This window comes from Myiozetetes cayanensis, unplaced genomic scaffold (assembly GCF_022539395.1).
Source record: "Myiozetetes cayanensis isolate MyiCay16 unplaced genomic scaffold, myiCay2020 scf2-11, whole genome shotgun sequence".
Classification (NCBI taxonomy): Eukaryota; Metazoa; Chordata; class Aves; order Passeriformes; family Tyrannidae; genus Myiozetetes; species Myiozetetes cayanensis.
Window position 1 is genome coordinate 48,986,109 of NW_026087411.1, and position 22,199 is coordinate 49,008,307.

The following is a 22,199-nucleotide window of genomic DNA, read 5'->3' on the forward strand; positions in this document are numbered from 1 at the left end:
TTTTTTTGATAAGCAATTCTATTTTTATATTTAAATCTCATATAAATTCCTGATTGTCATGTTCTTGTTAGTTGCCTTTTGAGTTTTGAGATTTTCTTCTTTTCTCTGATAAAACTTTGACTTAGATACCTCACAAACAGCAGATTTTTGTCTGCTGACAAAAATATGAGAATAGGCGAGGAGAACGTTGTTTTTTATCCTGAAAATGAAAAGGCAAAGGGAACCAAACTGCAGTCTTTCATTGCCTGTAGGGATAGCTATAAAGAAGACAGAGCCAAATCCTTCCTAGAAGTGCTCAGCAAAAGGACACGACACAAAGGTCACAATTGCTTTGACTGGACAAGAGGAAGAAATTCTTCATGGTGAGAGTGGGTCAATGCTGGAAGAGGCCACCCAGAGAGGCTGAGGAACCTCCATCCCTATGGATTTTCAGAAGTCAGTGGGGTAAACCTGTCTGCAACCTGATCAGAGTTTGCAATTAGCTTTGCTGTGAGTGGGGTATGGGACTGGGTGACTCCCAGGGGTCCTTTCCAGTCTAAAATTTCCTAGTTGTCTATAAAAGAGTACTTAAAATAATGGTCATCTGATTTTGTAATGAGGTTAAGTCAATCTTCAGAACACTTAACAGCCAGTACTTTCCATCAGAGTTAGTGCAGCTGTGGGAATTGACATGATGTGTACCAGTTTTTGAAGTTCTAAGCTTATTTCTCTGCAGCGTTTACATGGGCAAATCTTCTTTTAGATGCTGCGTTGGGTTACTATATATTTTAGGATTAACACTTTAGATGAGACAGATATATTCAAACCTCTCACCATCATTGTTATTTCCCTCTGGACTCTTTGCCAGTGTATACCAGGTACAGTCAAATAATCGCAACATTTTACACACAGGTATAAATAGCTCTATTTACCTAAACTAATAGCCTGGTTCTGCAAACATTTGCCATTGTGCATGAGCAGTTCCATTCAGTGTAGTGAATTATTCACCTTGTGCCCTAGTGGAAACCCTAGAAAAGTATTTTGAGTAGTTTTAAAAAACCACAGAAGTATTAGCTTGCACTCATTCATTCTATGTTATTCTTTGCAACATAATCATGGTGTACTACCTCACTCTGTGTGTGTATCTGAGTTTCCTTTTCTAGCTGAACACTTTCACAAATATCTTAATGGAATTATATTCATCTTACAGTCTTCCTCACATTCATCCACTGTGTGAGTACTTTTCTAAGTATTTGTGTTCTTGTCTAGTTTTCTTTCAACCATCAAATATATCACCGTTTGATTAAAAACACTAAACAGTATTCAGGTATCCAGAGCAAAGGCCCATGCTGCTTCCTTAAGGTGTCATAAATCAAGTAAGCCTTAATAAAGGTAGAAAAAATAAACAACTCTAGGGATTCATGGATATATTTTGCATTTATCTAACACTGGGTGTGAGTTAGCATTAAGCTACATTTTTATTTGTCTTATCCCAAGCGAAATGACTACATACAACACCCATGGTATAGAAGATGAGTGACCATATATTATTGTTAGATACTATATTATTGTAACATAATGTTATCCAATATATAATCAGAGATTTCACAGAGTACCATTCAGAACAGAAGTTCAAAGATGAAACTATTTCATTCCTTGGTACACTGCATAAATGCATAGTGCCCTCTGTTTAAAGAATACCTAAATCAATGATTCAGTTAAAATATCCTTTACATTTGCTAAGCAAATCTGTTGTTGTTATGCTGTATCTATTTTTTAGCAATATGAATCACATTTGTATTGTATTACATGAACGATATAGTTGGACAAGATGAAATCTGCCAGGAACCTCAGTTTTTCTTCATAGCAAGCCTGCAAAGCTTACAGGGGAGAAAACAAATCCTCTTGAAAAATGGTACTTTTTCTGCCATGCATCTCACCTGGACTTGGTTCTTCTGAATACAAGATAGATTTTTTTTTTTTTAGATAATAACACTGCACTTATTAAAAAATCACATAAAGGTTTTCAAACTGAGTTTGCTCTTACCACTCAAAACATGCCTCCATTTCCTGCTCTGCCACTCTGTGATCTTCCTTTCTTACTCTTGAATTAGTCTCCCAACATATTGTGACAGAGTTCAAGAAGTGCTTGCACAATACTCTTGGGCACATGGTATGAGTCTTGGGGATGGTCTTGTGCAGGACTAAGGGTTGGACCTGATAATCTTTGTGGCTTCCAACTCAACATATTCTCTGATTCTGTGATATTGACTACCCCAAAGACTTGTCCCACAGTTTTCCCAGTGACGGAGGTGGGGTGGACTCGTCTTTTGTACCCTGGACTTCTGACTTTTAAAAGTGGGCATAACATTTTCTTTTTATTGCTGTTTATTTCAAAATAAGATAAAAATAAAACTTTACTGTATTAGCTACCAGGTGAACTCATTTTGTGAAACCAAAATCAGTGCCAAACACAACGAGAGAGTTTCACAATGTTTGTAAACTGTCAGAATACACGGCACCTGTGGGGGTGCACTTCTCCTGCTTGTCCCATCAGAAGCTAAGGATCCTACCCTTTTACCCAGCACATCTGAATTATAACATTTGCAATACTTTAGACTTGCAATACTTTCAAGACCCCTCCAAAATGCACACACAAACAATGATATAATTCTGTATGTATTGTCAGTAAGATTAATAAACATGGGCTGCACCAGTCAGTTTTTCCTGCCTCTCGTGTCATCAGTTCCAGCTCCAGATCACAGAGCCTCCTTGCTGATTTTGCTGGTGCTGTCAGTCTTTCAGCAGGTCTATGAAGAGAAGATAATTGCTGCTTCACTCTGTCTTGGTGCTGAGAAGACGGTTTTACATATTATGTGGTCTGGAAGGAAAATAAGATACAAGAAAAAAAAAAAAGAGGGATGGAAGATTTAAAAAAAAAAGAGTAAAATGTGTTTCCTCCCTTTCTCCTCTTTTGGCAGACGAACCTGTGATGTCTAAGCTTTATACCCAGAGGCTGCATTTTAACCCCTGGTAAGTAGGTAACCTTTCCCAAACACCTTGCAGTGCAACGCTCCCCGCGAGAACGCTTGCTCTGCTGCGCAATCCTGTGGCGAACTACATGAAGCCCGAGGACAAATGTGTGCCTACCTCTGCTGAAAAATGACCCTTCAGGAAACCTGTCACGAATAAACCCCGCCAAATTACAAAAGGGAGCGCTGCAGGAGTCAGGTGGGTGGCCCACCGCCGATCCCCAGCTTCCTCCAGCCCAGAGGGGGAGGGATCTTGGCAAGAAAATAAGTTTCAACCAGTTTTAAATTACAATGGCAGGGGGTGCTCTGCGCCTCACCCCGCTGGGATTCGGAACAGGGAGGGTGTGGCGGCGGCGCCAGGCAGAGCCCGGCGGCGCTTCCCGGTCCGGCCCGGCGGGGGCGCTGCGAGCCCGGCGTTCATGGGCAGAGCGCGGCGCCTCCGCCGGCCCGGGCAGCCCCGGCGGCGGGGGGAGAGCGGGGCCGGTGCCTCCCGCCTGCCCGTCCCGCTTTCCGGGGGCTCGCCCCCGCCGGCAGTACCGCTCTGCGCCCCCCGCCCCGCGAAGGGCTCTGTGCCCCCCCGGAGGAGCCGGCGCCGCCGTCGGCCCGGCCGTCCTGAGGGCGCTGGGGGGCAGCTCCCGGGCCGTGCCCCCTGGGCGCGGTGCCTCTGCCTCGCCGGAGGCAACGGGGATAGGCAAGCCTGCAGGAGAGCCTGCGGAGCGGCGGTGGCCCCGAGGCGCTGCCCGGCCAGGCTGCCGTGCCTCTGGCCGGCCCCACGCCGCCTCCCCGCGCCTTCGGATCGGGCAGGGCGGGCGAGCGACGGCGGCAGAAACCGCGGGCTGCCGGCGGGGAAAGTTGGAAAGACCTCGGGGAGAGTCGGGGCAGGGGGCTGGAAGCGGGGCGGCGGGCGCGGAGGAGGAGCGGGGAGAAGCCGCACCGGGAGGAGCCGGAGGAGATCTGCGGGCGGTGCGTCAGGCGCCTCCGGGGTAGAGGGGGAAGAACGAGCCGGGCGGGGAGCACCGCTCCGGGTACCGGTGGCAGGGAAGGGAGAGCTGCGCCGGCATCCGGGGAAGGCGGGGGCAGCGCCGGTGACCTGCCGCAGATCGGCTCATCCGCCGCCGGAGGATGCACGGAGCGCCGGGCGCCCGCACGGACCCGCCGCCGCCGCCGCCTCCCCAGGGCGGCTGCGGGCAGCGCTGGGAGCGCCAGCGGCGATAGGGGAGCGCCGGGAAAGTTGTGCGGGCCGGGCATAGGGCTGCGTGCCCCGCGGAGGCAGGAGGGCATCGCCGGCATCAGCTCGGAGAAAGTGGGGTTGAAAAGCAGTTTCTGGTCTCGCTGCCGGCGAAGCGCATTTAACCATCATTCCGGGGATGAAGGGGAACTGGGAAAGTAACTCGGAAAAGTGACTGGGATTATTTTTTTTTTTCTTCCTTCTTTTTTCTTCCTAATCCGAAAAGACCCGTTTAAAAGGAAAGCAAAAGCCTCCGTGCGCCCGCTGCTGGGAGAGGCACGGGAGAGGAGGGTACTGCACACCGGCACCTTCGCCCGTGCTGGGCGAGGGTGCGGGATCCTACGCTCGGCTCTCCCCCAGCACGATCGTGTAACCAAAGCAGCTACTCATAGTAAACAGATTCATCATGCGACCGAGCTCAGGAAGGTGAGACAGAAGCAGAAACAGAAACTAACACTGAAAGGAAGAAAGGAAAAAAAAAAAAAAAAAGACAGCGACTGCGAATTACTTCCAGAGAAAGTGGGTGGATGTTGTGCAGCAGCGACCTGGGATTTTAGGGGATGCACCCTTACATTTTGCTTCTCTCTAGTCCGAGCCTCCCTTCTCCGGGGGCAGAAAGCGGCTGTACTTGGCAGTAACAAAACAGAAGGAGGAATAAGCAAGGGGATTTCGCTCAGCAGTGCTCGCAGTGTCCTACTGATCTGCTTCAAGGATTTTTTTTTTTCTTTTCCTGTTGGATGTTGTTTTCTTGACCTTGATTTTGAGACGTCTTAGTTGCATCGCAGTTTTTGTGGTTTTATTTCCTTCGGTGAAAAGTGGAAAGGGGGAGGCTGGCTTCGGTGCTGAAAGTTGCAATCGTTATTATTTTGGAGCCAGCATGTGCACCAACATAGTCTACGAGTGGCTGAAGACCCTGCAGCTACCCCAGTACGCGGAATCCTTCGTCGATAATGGCTACGACGACCTGGAGGTCTGCAAGCAGATCGGCGACCCGGACCTGGATGCCATCGGCGTGGCCGTGCCCCACCACAGGCGCCGAATCCACGAAGCCGTGCGGCGGCTGAAGGAGGCGGACGAGACGGCGGCGGGGCTGTACTTCACGCTGGAGCCGCAGCCGCCGCCGCGGCCGGCGCCCCCCGCGGCCGGGCGCTGCCCCCGCCGGGCGGGAGGTCCGGAGGAGCCCCGGCGGGGGCGGCTCCCCCGGCCCGGCCCGGCGGACGGCGTGGGGGAACCTGCGGCGAGGGGCTGACCGCCTACCCCAGGCTGAAGCTGAAGATCATGATACGGGACAAGCTCATCCGCGACGGCATCAACCTGAGTAAACCCCCCTACTCCAACAAGGTAAGAGGGTCCTCGCCGGCCGCCACCCCGGGAGGAGCCGTGGCTGCCGGGTGCGGTGGGGCAGCGGGGCCGCTGGACAAATCCTGCCACAGGCAGTGGCTGGAGATGCGGGGTCCGGCAGGGCCTGTGCCGTGCGCTGATGCTGAGTGTCTCTAGTTGCGCCAGTGGCATTTTCGGAGGGAAATCTGGTAAGGCCTGAGCACCAGCAAGGTGTGAAGAGAAGTGGGGCCAACAAAGGCCAGATCCGCCAACACTTCTCGGCCTTGGTGGTATGGCATGGCGCTGTGTTTTGGTTTTGCCTCTTTTTTTTTTTGTTTGTTTGTTTTTTTCCCATTAAACAGTTCTTTTAGTTTAGCTTGAGATGGGAAAACAGAAATTGATGGACTGGTCTTAATGGTTTGGGGAATTGTTTGATTGTTTTTGTTTTCTGTGAAACTTTTCCATTGTGTTTAAGAGGCATGGCTTCTCTCATCTTTTGCTAGCGGTCATATCTTAGTGTCAGTTTCTGTTGGTGAAATGGCTCCTGAAGCAAGTGGTAATATGGCTGGAGGAACAACTCCTTCTGTTGCCTGGATTTATTTACTGGAAGATTGTAGTGACTGGTGAATGTCAAAACTATTCATCAGCTGCTCCAGCACAGGTCAGTCAATCTCTAGTTGTTTCAGCACAGTCTGCTGAAAGACCGGAAAAGTGCGCATCTCAGAAGAGTACAATTCTGTTTGATAAAACCTCAGCGTTTACCTAATTCTTATTTTTTGAAAAGGTTAAAATGCAAGATTCATGTGGTCTGGAAGTTAGAAATTGTTTTGTTAGAAGTTTTCGGTAGATTTTCATCTGAAAACAGAATACGAGAATAAATGGAATAATAGTATTAAATGAATAACACCATGAAGGAGAATATAATTCGTGAAACAAACTAAGATATTATAATGCATGGTGGTTTCAGAGTTCACAATGAAATGCTTCAAAGTAGTTTGATGACTCAAGTTGCCTGTATTTTCTTTAATGATTTGAAGTCTCATTTTTCAGAAAGACTGAGCAGTTGCAGTTGACTTTCAACTTGTGGGTACTTTTTACCTCTAATAAGTTTATGTATATGTGGAAACAAGCTATTGGGAGGGCTGCAGCTCTGGGTTTACAGAAATGTGAGGAATTAAAATAGCGTGTAAGTAATCTGCCATAGGGGCCCTGGGTGTGGATAGCATTGTGGAGGTGCAGATAACGAGACCGTAAATTTCAGGATTCCAATTTTTTAACATCTTGGTGATAGAGGCCCATTAATCACTTCCCAAGTACAGTACAGTTGTTTGATTTGAGATATTTATTTGTTCCCTTCTCCTGAAACTTGTCTGATGACATTGTCAGAGACATTGTGCCGAATTTAACATTCATGAACATCTAGTCTAGGTACAGCACCTTCCAAAAGTTACTGTATCATTTTCAAGAGGTTTTCCCTCCCCCTCCCCTTTGAAGTGTTAACATCATTAGACCAAAATTACCATTACATGTCTGTTATATAAGAAATTCTATGGAAGCTTTGGCTTATTAGTGTAGCTGCACTGCATTACCTACCTCCACAGCTGCGTTTCACTCCTTCCTTTTGACTTTGTTTATGTTCTTAGTTACCAATTCCATTCTACCAAGTGGATCCTCTACTTCTTCTCTGAGGTATTTTAAAGATATGTAGAAGAGGCACTTTGGGGCATGGTGTACTGGTGGACTTGGAAGTGCTGACTAAGAGTTGGACTCAATGATCCTAGAAGTCTTTTCCAACTTAAATGATTCTATGATACTCTTCTACAGGAATTGTAAAATTTATGAGATGCCAGCATATGACATCAAGGCAATTCATATTATTGGCATTGGTTTCTTCTTTAGCTCACCTTATTTTAATTTGATCGGTCTGATAATAGTGTAGATTAACTGTAAGGGCAAGCCTGTGTTACACAGAAAGCATCACTCAGCTTTAATTAGTTTAAACTTAAATGCAATATTTTGAAATAGAAAGAGGAGCAAAGTTAACTTTTCTAGTTTTAATTCATGCTGGGGTGTCAATGTCTTTATTTTGGATAACAAATCATACAACATCATTTTTTTACAATAACAGAAAAAACTTTCTATATCTCCTCAGTGTGAATCACTTCACATTGCAGCATGTTGTAAGAAACCATAAAGCTGGAAAAGATTTGAGTTCGTGTTGCTCAACATGGGTTATTCTGAGTGCCACCCTATACTGTAGCAATCCGTCTCCAAAACGGCTTAAAGTGAATAGCAAAATATCACGTCACTGTACATTATTTATTGCATGTCTTTGACATACTGTGTTCTTCCAATTGGAAAAGGGCCATATTATAACATATTATAAGCAAAAACAAGCCTAAAAAACCAACAAAGCGAAACTATAGAAAACTGTGGCTGTAATTTAAGCATTATATTTTTAATATAGAAGATGCAGTGTACAGGCTTCTGCATGTAAAAGAAACTGGATATATTCTCTGCAGTACACAGGATTAAAGAATCTGCTTGAAATTTTGTTAGGTTTTTTAGCATAAATTTATCGCACATCCTTGTCATGTGGGTATTCTGAAGTGGGGCACTAGACCACTGACCTGTTTGACCTTTATTTGCATTTCTTGTTCTGCTGAGCTGCAAACTAGCCTTCTACTTACCTCCATGACTTACATGGAGAATACCATCTTCTTAATATCTATGAATGGAAATTATTATCTATAAAAGGAAGAGCATGCTGGTGTGTGTATGTGTGTATACAAGCATATATGCATTTCCCTTGTTCACTGAAGAATACTTCTTGTTCTCAGTTATGTACTTCTCAGGGAATTTTGGTGTTTTATTTTAAAACATCCCTGAGAACTGGAAGTGCTGCTCCTCTGGCTTGTTTGGAGCCTTTTGCTAGCTGCCTGGGCTGTAGACGTGTCAAAGATCAAAAATGAATATTGGAGATGTTAAAAGCATCCATTTGCTGTCCTTCCTTTTTGCTGTAGTTTCAGATGAAGTATGAAACAACAGAGTGGGCAGAATAGAAAGATATTGGCAGAGTAAATTTTAGTTTAACTTGGTTTGATTACAGTCAGCAGAATTGGCTAACAACTACTTAGCAGAGCTTAATATAAATCCCTTAAAGACGTGCAAACTTGGAATTGAAACCATATGTGTGGGTGACTTCAGACATAGAGAATTATCATAAGCCATCTTGCTTATTTCCATGGAGAATTAGAATGAGGCCTCACCTTCTCATATTGCATCTTATGTATTTTTCAGGTATAAACCAAGGAACATAACTGTAGCTGAGGAGAACTCTACAGAAGTCAGATTTTGTTCCGTGTTGGTAATGCTCCTTTATATTCAAAGCCTTCTGTTTTAGTTTGTCTACCAAGCTTACTGTTGCTGGCTGGTAGCCTTAGAAGAAACTTCTTGTGAGGTGATGGAATTGAATACCCTTCAAACAAGAACACATGGTCTAGTGAAACATCTTGTAATGTCAAAACATCTAGCTGCTTAAAAAGATTGTAATTAAGATGGCTGTAATTCTGTCCTTAATTAGAAAGTTAATTATGCCCAATGTAGAAACACTATTAATAGTCTTTTGCCACGTAGAAGTTTTGGGGGATGAATTGATGGCAGAAGGAAGCCAAAATGAGCAGCCCCACTGCCTTCCAGTGAAGACGAATGAAGAAGAATGCAGCACTGACCTGAACCAGCAAGATCAGAAAAGTATAGCCTTTAACTCCATGTGGCAACACTTCTTGCTTTGGTGTGCATATTCCAAAATGGATTACGTCCATGCTGTGTTTGAGCAGGAGTAAAGTCACTAAATGTCAGTGTGGAGCACCAACTTTGTCAATATAAAGACAAGTAGGGTACCTTGTTGTGGAACATGCCAAGAGAAATTTAGTACTCTATTTATCTTGAATATAGATTAAGTGACATTTAATAGTTTACTGGAATTTCATTACTATTTCTAATTGAAATAAATGGCCTGACCTGTTTCTTGAGGAACTTTTTTCAGTTTTTCATCTGCAGAGAATTGCAAATACATTAAAAACATACATGCATTAAATCTCCCACACCAATTAAGATGATTTGCTTAGCCTCAGTAAAGTTATTCTCATGTAGATTTCAGTATTTATTAGGGAGAATAAAACTGTAGTGTGACATATGTACATGTACGTGACCTCATTGTCACTCACTGTGCTGTTCATGATTATCAGCATGCTTGGAAAACAAACACTAAAAATTCAGCTGCGTTTGAGATCATAATCTCAAGAGTTCAAGCAGATGCAGAAGAGTAAAAAGTCAGATCCCAGTGAGTATCTGCTTAAACACCCGAACACATTTTTTTTTAAGTTATGTGGTGATGATATAGCACAGATTTGTGGTTCTGATTAAGTCATTGTTTAATCCTTGCCACTAAAAAATGATGAATATTTCACATAAGTTAAGTGTTAAGAGGTAAAGATACCAGAAATGCTGCTTTGAAATACACTGGTTCAATCTGAGGCTGGATAATGTATTCAGCACTTTAAATATCTACAGAAGTGAATTCAGCAAATTAAAAATATTGTGCTTTGAAGAAATGGCAACACTCACCTATACTAGAATTAAACATGAACCTTTTTCTAAAGATCTGGCTGCTTTAGAATAACTGCATCAACTCTGATTAGCAGAGCGTTCTCAAATATGCCTTGGGGAAAGCTGCCTATTGACAGAAGTACTAGTGCATTAAGTAGTAACAATATTTTCATGGCAATAAATTAGCAAAGCTACAGGCAATGTTCAGGATGTGAAAAGGTATTTTATATAAGATACCACTGAATTTTCCTTTGACTTCTTAATTTTTTCATTTAAAGACAACGTAGCACCTCATATATTTGGCAGCTGTTTCAAAGTCCCAGTTTATTAAACTCACAGAAAACAAACTGGAAAAGATCTTCTTCCATCAGACCATTAAGGCAAAATGTTGGAGAATATGAATAACACAGTACTATGTTGTATTTGCATTTGAATTGTTCCTGAATATTTTAAAGTGTATTCAGTCTCCTCTGGAAATGTTGAATGCAAATCTTCATGGGTTTCATTATCTCTCAGTTTTGAGGGGAGGGAGATCTCATTAGGGTATATTATATGTGGAGTTCTGAGAGGGGATAGTGTCAACTCCACAGCTTTCTTACCCCCTTTCTATGATCTGAGCTCTGGTCATGGTGGTGGCTGGCAGAGGAGAAGGGGAGTGTAGCTTCTAGTTCCAAGGAGCTGTGCAGAATGAGCCCTGCAAGGGCGATCCTTTCTGCATCCTCCAGAAGGCTCTATGTTTAAAGGAAAAGCTAAATTTACAGGTTCCTAGCAAAGGAAAAGTGCCTGGCCTCTGGTAGTTCCTTGAAGGCTTTTTTCTTCCCCCAAAGGACATAGTTCACTCAGAGCTCTATGGTGCAAAACCAAAATGAATTTTCCCACTACTAGGTGTACACATGTAGTGTGGGGTTTTGTGTAAATATTGGACCTCAACAGGGACACTACCAGCAGTGACGAAACTGACTACCAGTTTCACTTCTGCACACTGATACCCTGTCTTGTTTTAAAAAAATCCGGTGATTGTAAGCTTTTCTGAAAAGAAGACACATTTTAAGGAAAATACTTCTGTTGATACCCCCACCCCCAGAGCTTCTGTCTCTGCCATATGTAGGATGATGAAGCCCATACACACAACTGTGTGTAAGGAATACCAAAGAAACCAAGATAATTTTTCACCAAAGAAGGAATCGTGTGAACATTGTTTCTAGTTTTGCTTATGACCAATATCCCTATCTCAAGTTTTCTGTAATATATAGGGCTTCTGTGTCCCTGATTTAAAATGTGGAATTGAAGAATTTGTCTAAAGTCATGAAAAATTTTAGACAGATGAAGCGCTGGAACAGTGTCCTTGTCCCTTCCCTTAGGATTAAGAATAAACTTCTTTATGAGTAAGTAAACGAAAAGGGATCAAGGAGTAACTGGTGACTCAACTATATGGCAATTAGTTATGCCTGTGTGTTAGTTGTACCCCGTGTGCATATGTCATCATGAAGGGTTCCTATCCACTAAGCTATATATATATCCATGTGTATAATTTGAAACATACTAACAGTCATTATGGAATTTTTGAAAAGTGCAGCAGAGGGGTTTGAATTGACAGAAATATTGTTATTGTAGATTAGGAATAAATTTATTATATCCCTTACAGGAGCTCACTTACTGGTTTGAGGCTCTTTGAAAACAGAAGAGGACGGAATGTGTTAAAGCTAGATTGTATGTTCAACTTTTAAATTCCTTGCTTTGTCAGTTTGAATGAGCCCCTCTGCTTAGTGTTTGACAAAGCTATCTGTTCAATCTCTTTGTCTAGGCTAATATGACATCTCATATTGATGTGCTTATCTTGACAAATGTGGTGGCTTGTACACCCTGCAGGAATTGTCTCTTATTAAAAGAGCACAGCATCACTATGTTTAGCACTACCATGTTATTTTGGGAATGGCTGTGCAGCGGAAAGGGGAGAATTGGTGAACCTTCCCTGACACTGGCAGTCTGCGATCCAAGTGGCCCAAAACTGTCTCCAGTGACTCATGCAGCCTCTTCAGTTTACTACTTGCAGATAGTAAAAAAACTTTTCTTATGATTTTGCAAAACAAAAGAGAAGTGGCGTGTCACATGAAACACAAGTAGAAGGGCCTTCAAATAGTATCTCATCCTCATTCTCACAAACTCAGCAGGATGGGAATGACAGTGATTCATGCCTCTCACGGGAGCCTTGCTCTTCCAGTTGGTCTCATTCCCAGTGAAGTCGGTGGGGGTTTTGCCAGTGATTTCATTTGATGCTGGGTTTGGTGTGAAGTGTTCAAATTTTAATCAACTAACAAGCATAGCCTTACTGACTATAACTGTTGAGGTGGGTGAGAACAAGACTGCATCAGATGAGAATAGTAAGTACAGCAGTAGCATGAAAAAAAATCAGAACTTTCCAGGGCTTTAAATATCACCCTTAACAGCTTGAACAGCAGTGAGGCAGACTTCTGACCATAGATCTTACAGGTCTGTGCTAGAATAAATGTTTTGTACATATTCTCTGAAATCTCCACTAATGTATATTGCCTGGCATTAAATACAAATAGTTTTTTACAGCTGTCATTTCACTAACTTAAAATCAGGGAGAAATGTCAATAATATATAGCAAATAAAGCTTACAACCAGCTACAAATGTATGTCTTCCAAAGGTTTGGGTTTTTCCCAGAAGAATTGCATTGGTTTTGAGGAAACATGCCCTGAAGCAGAAATGTCGTGTTATCATTGCATATGATGTCAATCGAAAGTTTATGGGGAAATTAAATCCAGTTCTGATGTCTGTGCCTCAAAAACCGTGCAGTAACTTTGGCGTGGTTAAGAAAAGAGTTAAAAAGCTAGGAAAAAAGCCTTGATTTTCAGTCAGGGACTAAGGAAAGCTTGCACTGTTTTTTTTTCCCAGGGTTAGTTAAGTGTCCACTTGGCCATGCTTTCACATGCATGGAAGGAAATATTTTGATTAGCAGAAAAAGGCATTGAGAACTTAAGTGACTGAGAGTTGGAGCTAGACTGTGCATGCTGTGAAGAAGGCCAAAAGCCAGTATAAACCAAAGACTAAATAAGTTAGTATTCCGTAGAGGAAAAAACCCAAACAACTTCCAAACAAAACTAAGAGCATGTGCCATTTTTGCATCAGTGCCGTTGGTTTGTGGAGAGGAGTTTGCTGGAAGTGACTCCTCTGCACTAGCAAGCTCCTGTCCCTTGGGCTCCACATCACCCAGCCCTGCTGTCCCAGAGCCCTCAAGCTCAGCTACCTAGTCCCTGACTTCTCCTAAATCATCTCCCCTAAGTCTGCCTCAAGGCAAACTATCTTCTTCCTTAAGAATAATCTCTTTTGCACCCAAGAATACACATATTTTTCCTTTGCTCTCCCTAACCTTTTTTTCTCCCAATCTGCATGTGAGTTTCATTTCATCTCTCTCTTGCTGCCCCAGTGTCTCAGACTGCTATTTGGATCCTTCTCTCTCCTCCCCCACATTCTGATGAGAAAAGAAACTTTCTCTTCCACTCAGGAGAGTGAGGCAATCACTTCTCTCCCATTTGTGCTCCCTATCCCCAGCTGCCTTCCCACTGACCAACACAGATGGCTGAGCCCAGATTGTTCTCATCAAACTAAAGCTCTAAACTTTGATCTTAAAAAATTTCAACGTTAAAACTGCCACAAGCAGCAGTTATCCAAAGTCCCTCCAGCCCCAGTTCTGTGGCAGAAAGAAGGCATCCGTCTAGGAAGAGTAGGATGCATAATAGCATTTGAACATATGTATGGGACTGACTTGGTCTTTTTTGAAGCAAAACTCAATGTATTGTTAAAAAAATAAGTTGTAACCTCAATGCAAAATGTGTTAAATGCAGACATTTTGAAAGGCTTCTTTTTTGCATATTTTTTAGTGCTAATCATGTTTTCATGATAATTGCTTGTAATTGCAGCATCTCTGAGTTCTTGTCCAGTTGTTTATTGTTTGCCAAAATGTTTTTCTTCAGCTTTTATTTAGACCTGTTCTAGTAATAATTTCTTGTGTTGTACTGCATTGAGAGCTTTTATATAAATGTATCTCTAACCTTTTGTTTACCTTGTAGTTAAGGTTTCCTCCTTAAATATCCAGCTTAGTTCAGCTGAGGATTTTCCACAGTTAGGGAATGAAAAGTAACAGAATAAAGAATCATCAAGGAATCAAATGAGAAAGTCTATCATAGATATTAATGTGCTGGTTCCTTAGCTAAAAATTTCAATCTCGAGATAAAAACAAATGACTATTTCAGCCTCTGAGTCTCCATTCTCTCTTATATGAAGCCATGCATCAGAAGGGGATCTCATTTTAAAATGCTAACCTGAAGCAACTAAGAGTGGAAATTAATTAACTGTGGAAATTACTAACAAGGAAGATTTGTTCATTTTAAGTTGTTAACATTTAAAAGAGGAGAAAACAGAAAATAAGGAAATGTGCCAAACTGTAAGAAGACGTCTGGAAAAAGAGTCATTTTGCTGTCACCTGATGTTTTCGTGTGAAGAAAACTTCCTGAACTTTCCTATGATAACTTGTAAATAGGGTTTTACCAAGCGGCTGTTTCAGAGAGAGGTTTTCACATACACTTGGTATTTACAGTGTTAAAAATAATGCTCTGTAGTTTGTGAAGTAGGATGGAGCAAGAGGAAGCTTGACAAGAATACCACTAGCTGGTTTCTGTCCAGCTCTAAAAATTACATGCAGTAGGGACATACTTCATGCAGCCAGTGACTAGGAGTAATAAAATCTGTGTGTGTCATTGCCAGTAATGTCAAAACCAAATAAAACAAAAACCCCAGTAACTCATTTTGTATCTCTCTAAGAAGTAACATTAGTATCCCTAGCAAAGGTTAAGGCAAAATTCTTCAAAAAGGTTAACTTTGTTTCTCAGGCTTGTGGTCTAAAAACTCAAGTGTTTGAAGCAACGTTGAAAAATTCTCCTTTAAGTAGTACTTTAGTCTTAATGCAGTAATTCCCTAGGAAAATTGTTTTATTCTCTTTGATAGAAAGGTTGTATGTGCCGCCAGGTGAAAGGAACTAACTTAATTGCTATCAGGCAGCAATGGAAACCAGCTCAGCCAGGCTTGCTTCTGGCTGGTGCTCCCAGGCTGGTGGCCTCAGTGCTCATTTATTTCTATAAATATGAGTAGCACTGCAGAGGATTCAACCATTTTGGGATATTTTTCCAAGGGAGTTTTGTCTGCAATGATCCTTACCATAGGTAAGTTTTATGCATGTCAATGAAAGTAGAGATTATCATAATAAGAGGTAGTCTGAACCTTGGAAGATGGCTTATACCAATACTGTAACAAGTATGTGCTAGTTTGGGTGTTGTGCTTTTTATAAAATCTTATATCACTTATGAAATTGGGTGGGTTTCCTATGGGCCTCCAGTAGCGGGTATTAATTCACCTCTATAAGAATTTGTAAATGATTGAGATATTTCCCTAGGGAATTATTTCATCACAGAGCTGGAAACATACTTAAAAGAGAATTTATATTCTAAATGTATGTATATTAAAAGAACTGCTTATGCAGGCACTGGATTCATTAAGTTAATTCCTATGGTGTCTAACAGGAAATAAACTGTTGCAGTACCTCCTTTCTCTCTGTGAGTATGATGAGATTGGGTTTGGAAGGAGCAGGGGTTTGTCTAAGAGAACTAATTGTTTTCGGAGAACTTGTTTTATAGACCTTTCAGTGAATGAAATTGATGTAATAGTTAATATTATTGATCTCATTTTGGAAAATAAAGTAGAAATTCCTCTGTGCCTAAGACACTTCTTCCTACAAGGATAAGGAAATGAGCATCATCTTCTTAATAAGAAGTAGCAGCTTTGTACTTACAATGAATATGAATTATATCCAAGGGGAAGATATTGAAGGAATTGCAAGAGCTTATTTATTTTTCATCTCCTTACCTGTCTTATCATATTTACTATGGAAAAATATCCTTCTCTAATTTGAATATGCCATACAATTAGACAAAAACAATTTGATCTTTTTACTTAGCATATCCTAGCTTTGCAATCTTCTTTTTCTGTTGTTGTTGCCCCCGATAGTTTGTGCAGTATGAATATATGCTTTATGTACTTGATAGTTTTCAATTCATAAGTGTCTAATTTTGAGTTTTCAAGATGTGTTATTTTTAACTGAAGTAGTAGCATTGTTTTTCCTTCAAATCAGTCATGGCATTTAAATTCTCTTCTGAACTTTCAGGGTTGATGTCTTAAAAATTACTTTCAGAATGACTCAGCTGTTTTCACTAACACCTTGCTGATTTAAACAGCTGCTCCCAGAACTTCTCTCTCCTCTTTTGTAGGTTTTTTCCTGTTGCCCTTTCTTTTTCTTTTCTTCCTCCTTCTCCTCATTATTTGCTAATACATTGTTTTACTTCTCTGGCTCCTGCTGACAAAAGATCAAAAATTCCATTCTAAATGGCATTGCTTTTGACCAGTCCTCTATTTTACTGTGTGTTTGTCTTGCAAAGTGTCCCGTTAACCAAAAAAAAAAAAAAAATCTCAAATAACTATTCAGGTAACTATTAGCAATTATGTATATTTCATGGACAAGGAGTTTGCTAGAAGAGAAACATTTATGGTTTTAATATTACATGGGTAAGGAGCATGTATGAATATTGAAAAGCATCACAAAAATCCCTAGAACTGAAACATAAACAGACTGCACAACTGAATTTTTGTCTTTGTGTACTTTCCTGTGATCTGCTTACTAGCTGCTGGAAAATGAGACATACACATTATGTAATTGTATGGTGGTCGATAGAAGAGGAAAGTTCTGCAGTTTAAGTGGCGAGTGTTGTCAGTTGTCTTTTCTATAGCAGGATTTTCAATTCATAAGCATGTTTAAAATAGATTCTGTCAGATATGTAGTCTGTGACCCATTACCCCCTATCATGTAAAACACTGGAAATTTTGCTATTGATTTTGTTGGGAACAGACAGAGGTTTCTGCTAAGAACCTACAATTCTGCTTTCAAAGTACTAAATAAAAAAAATATAACCATTATAGTTTCTGATTGAAACCATGCCTAGATTTAAATGGCTTTTAAAACATATTTTTATTAGCTGCTATTTTCATGAGCTGGTAAAGTCCTTTCTCTTTGAAATGAGCTGCTGAGATTGTGGGTGCCCCTCCGCCCCACTTAATGTTGTCAGCCAAATACCATTAAATAAATCTGGACTAATTTTTTTTCTTAGTTTTTTTTCTTGCTTGCTTGCTTCTCTCTTTCTCACACATACACCTTTTATTCTTCCAGTTTGGAGGCTTCTAAGTCCTATATATACCAATATATATCCCTTTCAAAAGGATTTTCAGCCCTTTTAAGAAGAGTACTCCTACATTTTAATTATTGGTGCCTTACTAGACTTAAACTGGGAGGAGCAAAACTTGAAAAGGTGGTATGAGCTGTAGTAAAGACTATCAAGAGCAGCCAGGTAGAGAAAGAGGTTTTTACAATGTGATTGGAATTATATGCCCCAAGGAGGAGATCACTGACTTTGTTGAAAAGGTAGGATTTGTTTCAAGACGGGTAGATTGGTTTGCGTATGCATCTGATCAGTCCTAAAGGTGGAAATTTTGGAGACATTGTAACTAACTTCATATTCTTTTTTAATTAAAATCATGTATTCAGAGGAGTTGTTGGCTATCTACTCTTATGCTCCCTTTCATCTTCTTCAGAATCTGTGGTTTCTGCTCATTTTCCTGATAAACATGCACATGTTTAGACCTGCTAGCCCACTGCTTGTGCCCATGTAGACCCTTTTGTCAGCCTGGACAAAAAAAAGGCCTGTAATCGTATGTTAACAAGACTCTAGTGGTGTTTTCTTTCTATATTCCCAAAACAGTGGGAACTTTGGTTTTCCAAGTACTGTCAGTTGTCTTTTAAATACAAGAAAAAGTTGGAAAAGAGAAGTTTGTTTTTTTTTTTAATAGGTTCATGTTTAAATCATGGCTCTGGATATTGTTTAGACAGCTTGCAGCTGAAGAATATGTTTAGAAAAAGACGCTTGCAGTTTTATGTAAGCTTCTTTTTTCCCTGTACAAATAAGTGATAGTGCTGCATGGAACTATGTATCTCTAAAGAGCAGAAAAAACTGTGAAATTGGTGCAGCCATTTTCTGTGTGTTCTCTTTCTATATGTCTAGGGTTTGAACCAAATGGATATTGCCAAAGTTGTAAAAATAATTCTGTTTATGTGACATCAGATCCACACAGGGAGTTAAATGTCCTTCTGCTGTTTGGCTAATTGGTAGCACCAACCCCTTGTAGTTTTTGTGACTGTAATACTTGTCCGATATCTTTGAGTAGAGGTGACACAGTGGTAAATATTTTCCTCAAGTGTAAGATGGATGCTGAAACTACTGATTGACAAGCAGTTTATAACTTTGTAGAGATTGTGTTACTGGTGATCTTAAACTTGGCTATTACTCATTTTACAACACTGAGCTGTCCTTGTTGCTCAAAATTTTTACTAGTATCTTTCCTAAATCTTCTATGTAAAATTTTTAGCTTGTTACTTCTTGCCGTTTCTGCCGGTGTCATGGAGAGTAGAAGTTTTTGTTTTTCCTTGGTGGCAAGCTTTAGCTGTCCAAGGCTGTTACTAAGTCCTACCTAAATGCCTCTGCTAAAATAAAGAGCATGCTTCATTAATCCTCCTTTTAGGTTACACTTGCTAGGCCAATTCTCATTTTCTGAAGTTGAATCCCTCCCTTATTGGACTGAAGGGCTTTGGGCATGGTGTCCCAGTGGAGGCCTTGCTGATGTTGAGCAGAACATAAGTTACTTTGCAGTTGATAATTTGGTTTTGTTTATGCCCCATATGGCTTTTTACCCTTTTCTGATATTCTGATACTGCTGACTCATGCCTTGGATCCACAGGTGGCCCTGAGACCTTTGGTAGCAGAGCAAGCCATTTATTTCTCATTATTGGTGAATGCAGTGATCTGTGGTCAGGTATACTTTTCTTGCACTAGTCCCTGGTGAATAACATCACTGTATTTACCAGGGTCTCCCTTCACTTTAAGACCATTTGGAAATCTAAGCCTGTTGCTCTGTGTACTAATGCTCCAACCATTTCAATGTGGCCCACTGATAATGAAAAAAATCATTCTCTGTTTCTCTATCCAAGTACTAAAAACAGTGATTATTGCTATACTGAGGACAGCCCCCTGGAAAAATTCGCTTGATCCCTCTTCAAATTTTGGCATAGGTAGTTTGTAAATATGTTCTTTCTTGTGTTTTGTATTCATTTGATATTTTCATTTATGCTTTGCTTCCTTAGTTTGCTAATACAAATGTCTCATGAAACAACATCAAAAGATGTAACAAGGTTAGGATTTTTGGCATCTACTTATTTCCTTTTCTTCCTGGCAACTTGTTGTCTGTTATACAAAGAGATTAGGTTGATTTGACCTAATTAATTCTTGACAAGTCTCTGTTGATTGTTAAATTTTATCTTGTCACTTTTTGATTAATGAAACAAAAGCAATTTTATGTGGGAGGATCAAAAAAGTTTTCCCTATACAGTATAATAATCTTGTTTCAACAAATACACATTTGTTTCATCCTGGTGTTACCTTCCCTTACCCAAAAAAGTAACTGCTCTTGGTCACTTATGCCACCAGTTTTGGGCGAGGGCAGCATTCTTGCTACACAGCAGATCATTTCTTTGCATGCAGTGTAGGTTCACCTGCCATGCTGCCATTCTAGCTGTGATCATAAACCTAGCCTTGTAGATGAACTCCTTTGCAGGAGTTTTTGGAGTCTTCAATAGTCTAGGTCGTGTCAGCTGCCTATTTTGCCACTCTAGTATGGCCCATTAGCAGAGATGACCCCTCAAGCTGGGTGTGAAGGTGCTAATGCCTCCCCGAGGGGAGTTATCTGCTGATCAGCAGATCTTCCAGTTAATGCAGTAGGAACTCATTTAGTGTCTTTAAACATGGTCTGCATTATCATCCTAATGGACTGAATATGTTTTGGTTCACAAATGCTGATCTTAATGAGCAACAAATGCCCCCTGAACGAGAAGGGGGCAAGGTGCATCATACTGGAGATTATACTTAATTACTGAACCACACAGTCATCTGATTATATACAGTTTATTTTTACAGGTTTTTTTTTTTTTTAAATAGCCAAAAGCATTCTTAAATAATGCTGATGTTACCCACTTTCAGCACGCAGTTCTTGAAAACAAATAGTTCAATATATTGCTTTTAGGAAAAACATTTTGCAGTTTCTCCTAGCCTGGAGCTTTGGGAAAATTAGGAAATCACTTAGAGGAAGTTATAAATCAGTGTAAAGGGATTTTTAGATTAAAGAATACTTCTTCAACCATGACTGTGGCTGACATATATAACAACTATAACAACTATAGGTTGTTATAGTCTGGTCATGTAGAAATTACCGTATTAAAATTGGTGGGGAGTGGGAGGGTGAGAGGAGGAAAGGGCAAAGTGTACTTTTTACCTTGTTCTGCTCAAATCTATCCCTGGAGGTTCTGCAAGATGGATCTGCAGATCATCTCTTACTGATTTTTTTGCAGTTTGATTTAGGAAAATCTCACCAGAATAAAAGAAATTGTTACTTACACTAGAATAAAGTGGTGACCAGTGGAAGCAGACAATGACATCAGTATGTAGATGTGGAAGAATCTTTCTGACTTAGCCAACTTGTTTATCAGTCATCCTAATAGAAGCACTTCAAGATCCCCAAAACTGCATTTTTCATTTTTTGTTTTAGTTTTAAAAAGAAAATATCTTCTAATATTCAACCCATATTTATTACTGATTTTGTCTTTGTCTTTAAAAAAAAAATAGTGATGACTTTTAATTTAAGTAGTTCATTGTGTAAAAAGAACAACCCTGACAGTACCCTTCGCATAGTCTCCAACAGGGAGGTGTCTCCTTGCATGCAGAGATGAATTGCAACCATAGTCCCCATTCAAAGGATAGCCCAGATTCACAGTATGATGAGAGCAGGCATATCTCTTCAGTGTCTTCATTCTGAAAGCTGAAACAAGGAAAGCTCTTCCAGTCTCTCCTTGTAAACTGGGATGTTCAAATCCTCCAAATCTGTGAACATCCTGATATCCCTTTTCTGTACCCATCTGAGTTTGAAAGTGGATTTATTCCAGATGAATTTTTAATCTAGTGCTCAATGAGATGCCTAGCTAACATACACTTTCATATCTCTAGAAACAATAAGGTCTTTTCCTGTTATGAGATACTTAATTTTTCTGATTTCCTTTCCACCCTCCTGAAAAGCATACATTTCTAGAAGCCAATTTTCTTGTTATTACTGAGGAAGTGCAGTGCTCAAGTAGCGTGTGGGAACTTTCTTTTTTCTTTTTTTTTTTTTTTCCCCTTTCCTTTTTAAGGTCATATACAGTGTTTTACCACTCTGTGGAACGTTCTTGGACAGTGCTATATGTGTTAAGTCATACCAGGTGCTATAAGCTGTGTCTTCAAGTTTTTAATTACAGGTCCAAACTGCGTGTACACCACTACTGTCCTTTTCAGATTTTGCTTACAGCACTTGGACCAGTGGTGTGTTTTTTTTAATTGTTGAGTTTGATAGCCACATGTATTTCATAAACAATCAGGGATGCCAAATCTGATCCTTGACATTTTAAATTTTTTATTTACATATCCCAAAGCAACTACTTCTGTCCCTGCCACTACTACTTTCTTAGATAAATGTTAGTAAAGGTTTTTAAAGTCAATTTTGCAAGGCAGCAATTCTTGGCAACAAAATAATTTTGAACACTACTAAGGAAATTTATGGATTTCAATTACAGCTTGTAGTGTATCATAATTCTAGTTTTATACCCTGTGCAGTTCAGTGTTTTGGATTTTTAATGGGTATAGAGCAGTAATCATAAAAGTGATTCAAAATGCACCCAGTAATTAGAGAGATTTGCTGTTGCTTTTGCATTAAAATGATGATGATTTACAATCAACAAAATTGCAGTCTGTGGTTTTACTTCAGA

At 40.6% G+C, this 22,199-nt stretch overlaps 1 protein-coding gene across 1 annotated transcript in view; it reads left to right on the forward strand.

Annotated features, from left to right (window-relative positions):
- The first annotated feature begins 4,716 nt into the window (after nucleotides 1-4,716).
- The window catches only part of SASH1 (SAM and SH3 domain containing 1), a 533,011-nt gene continuing 515,528 nt past the window's right edge, over nucleotides 4,717-22,199 (forward strand). The window contains 2 exon segments of the mRNA XM_050315112.1: nucleotides 4,717-5,386; nucleotides 5,389-5,580. Of these exon segments, the coding sequence (XP_050171069.1) occupies nucleotides 5,117-5,386; nucleotides 5,389-5,580 (462 nt within the window). The 5' untranslated portion in view covers nucleotides 4,717-5,116.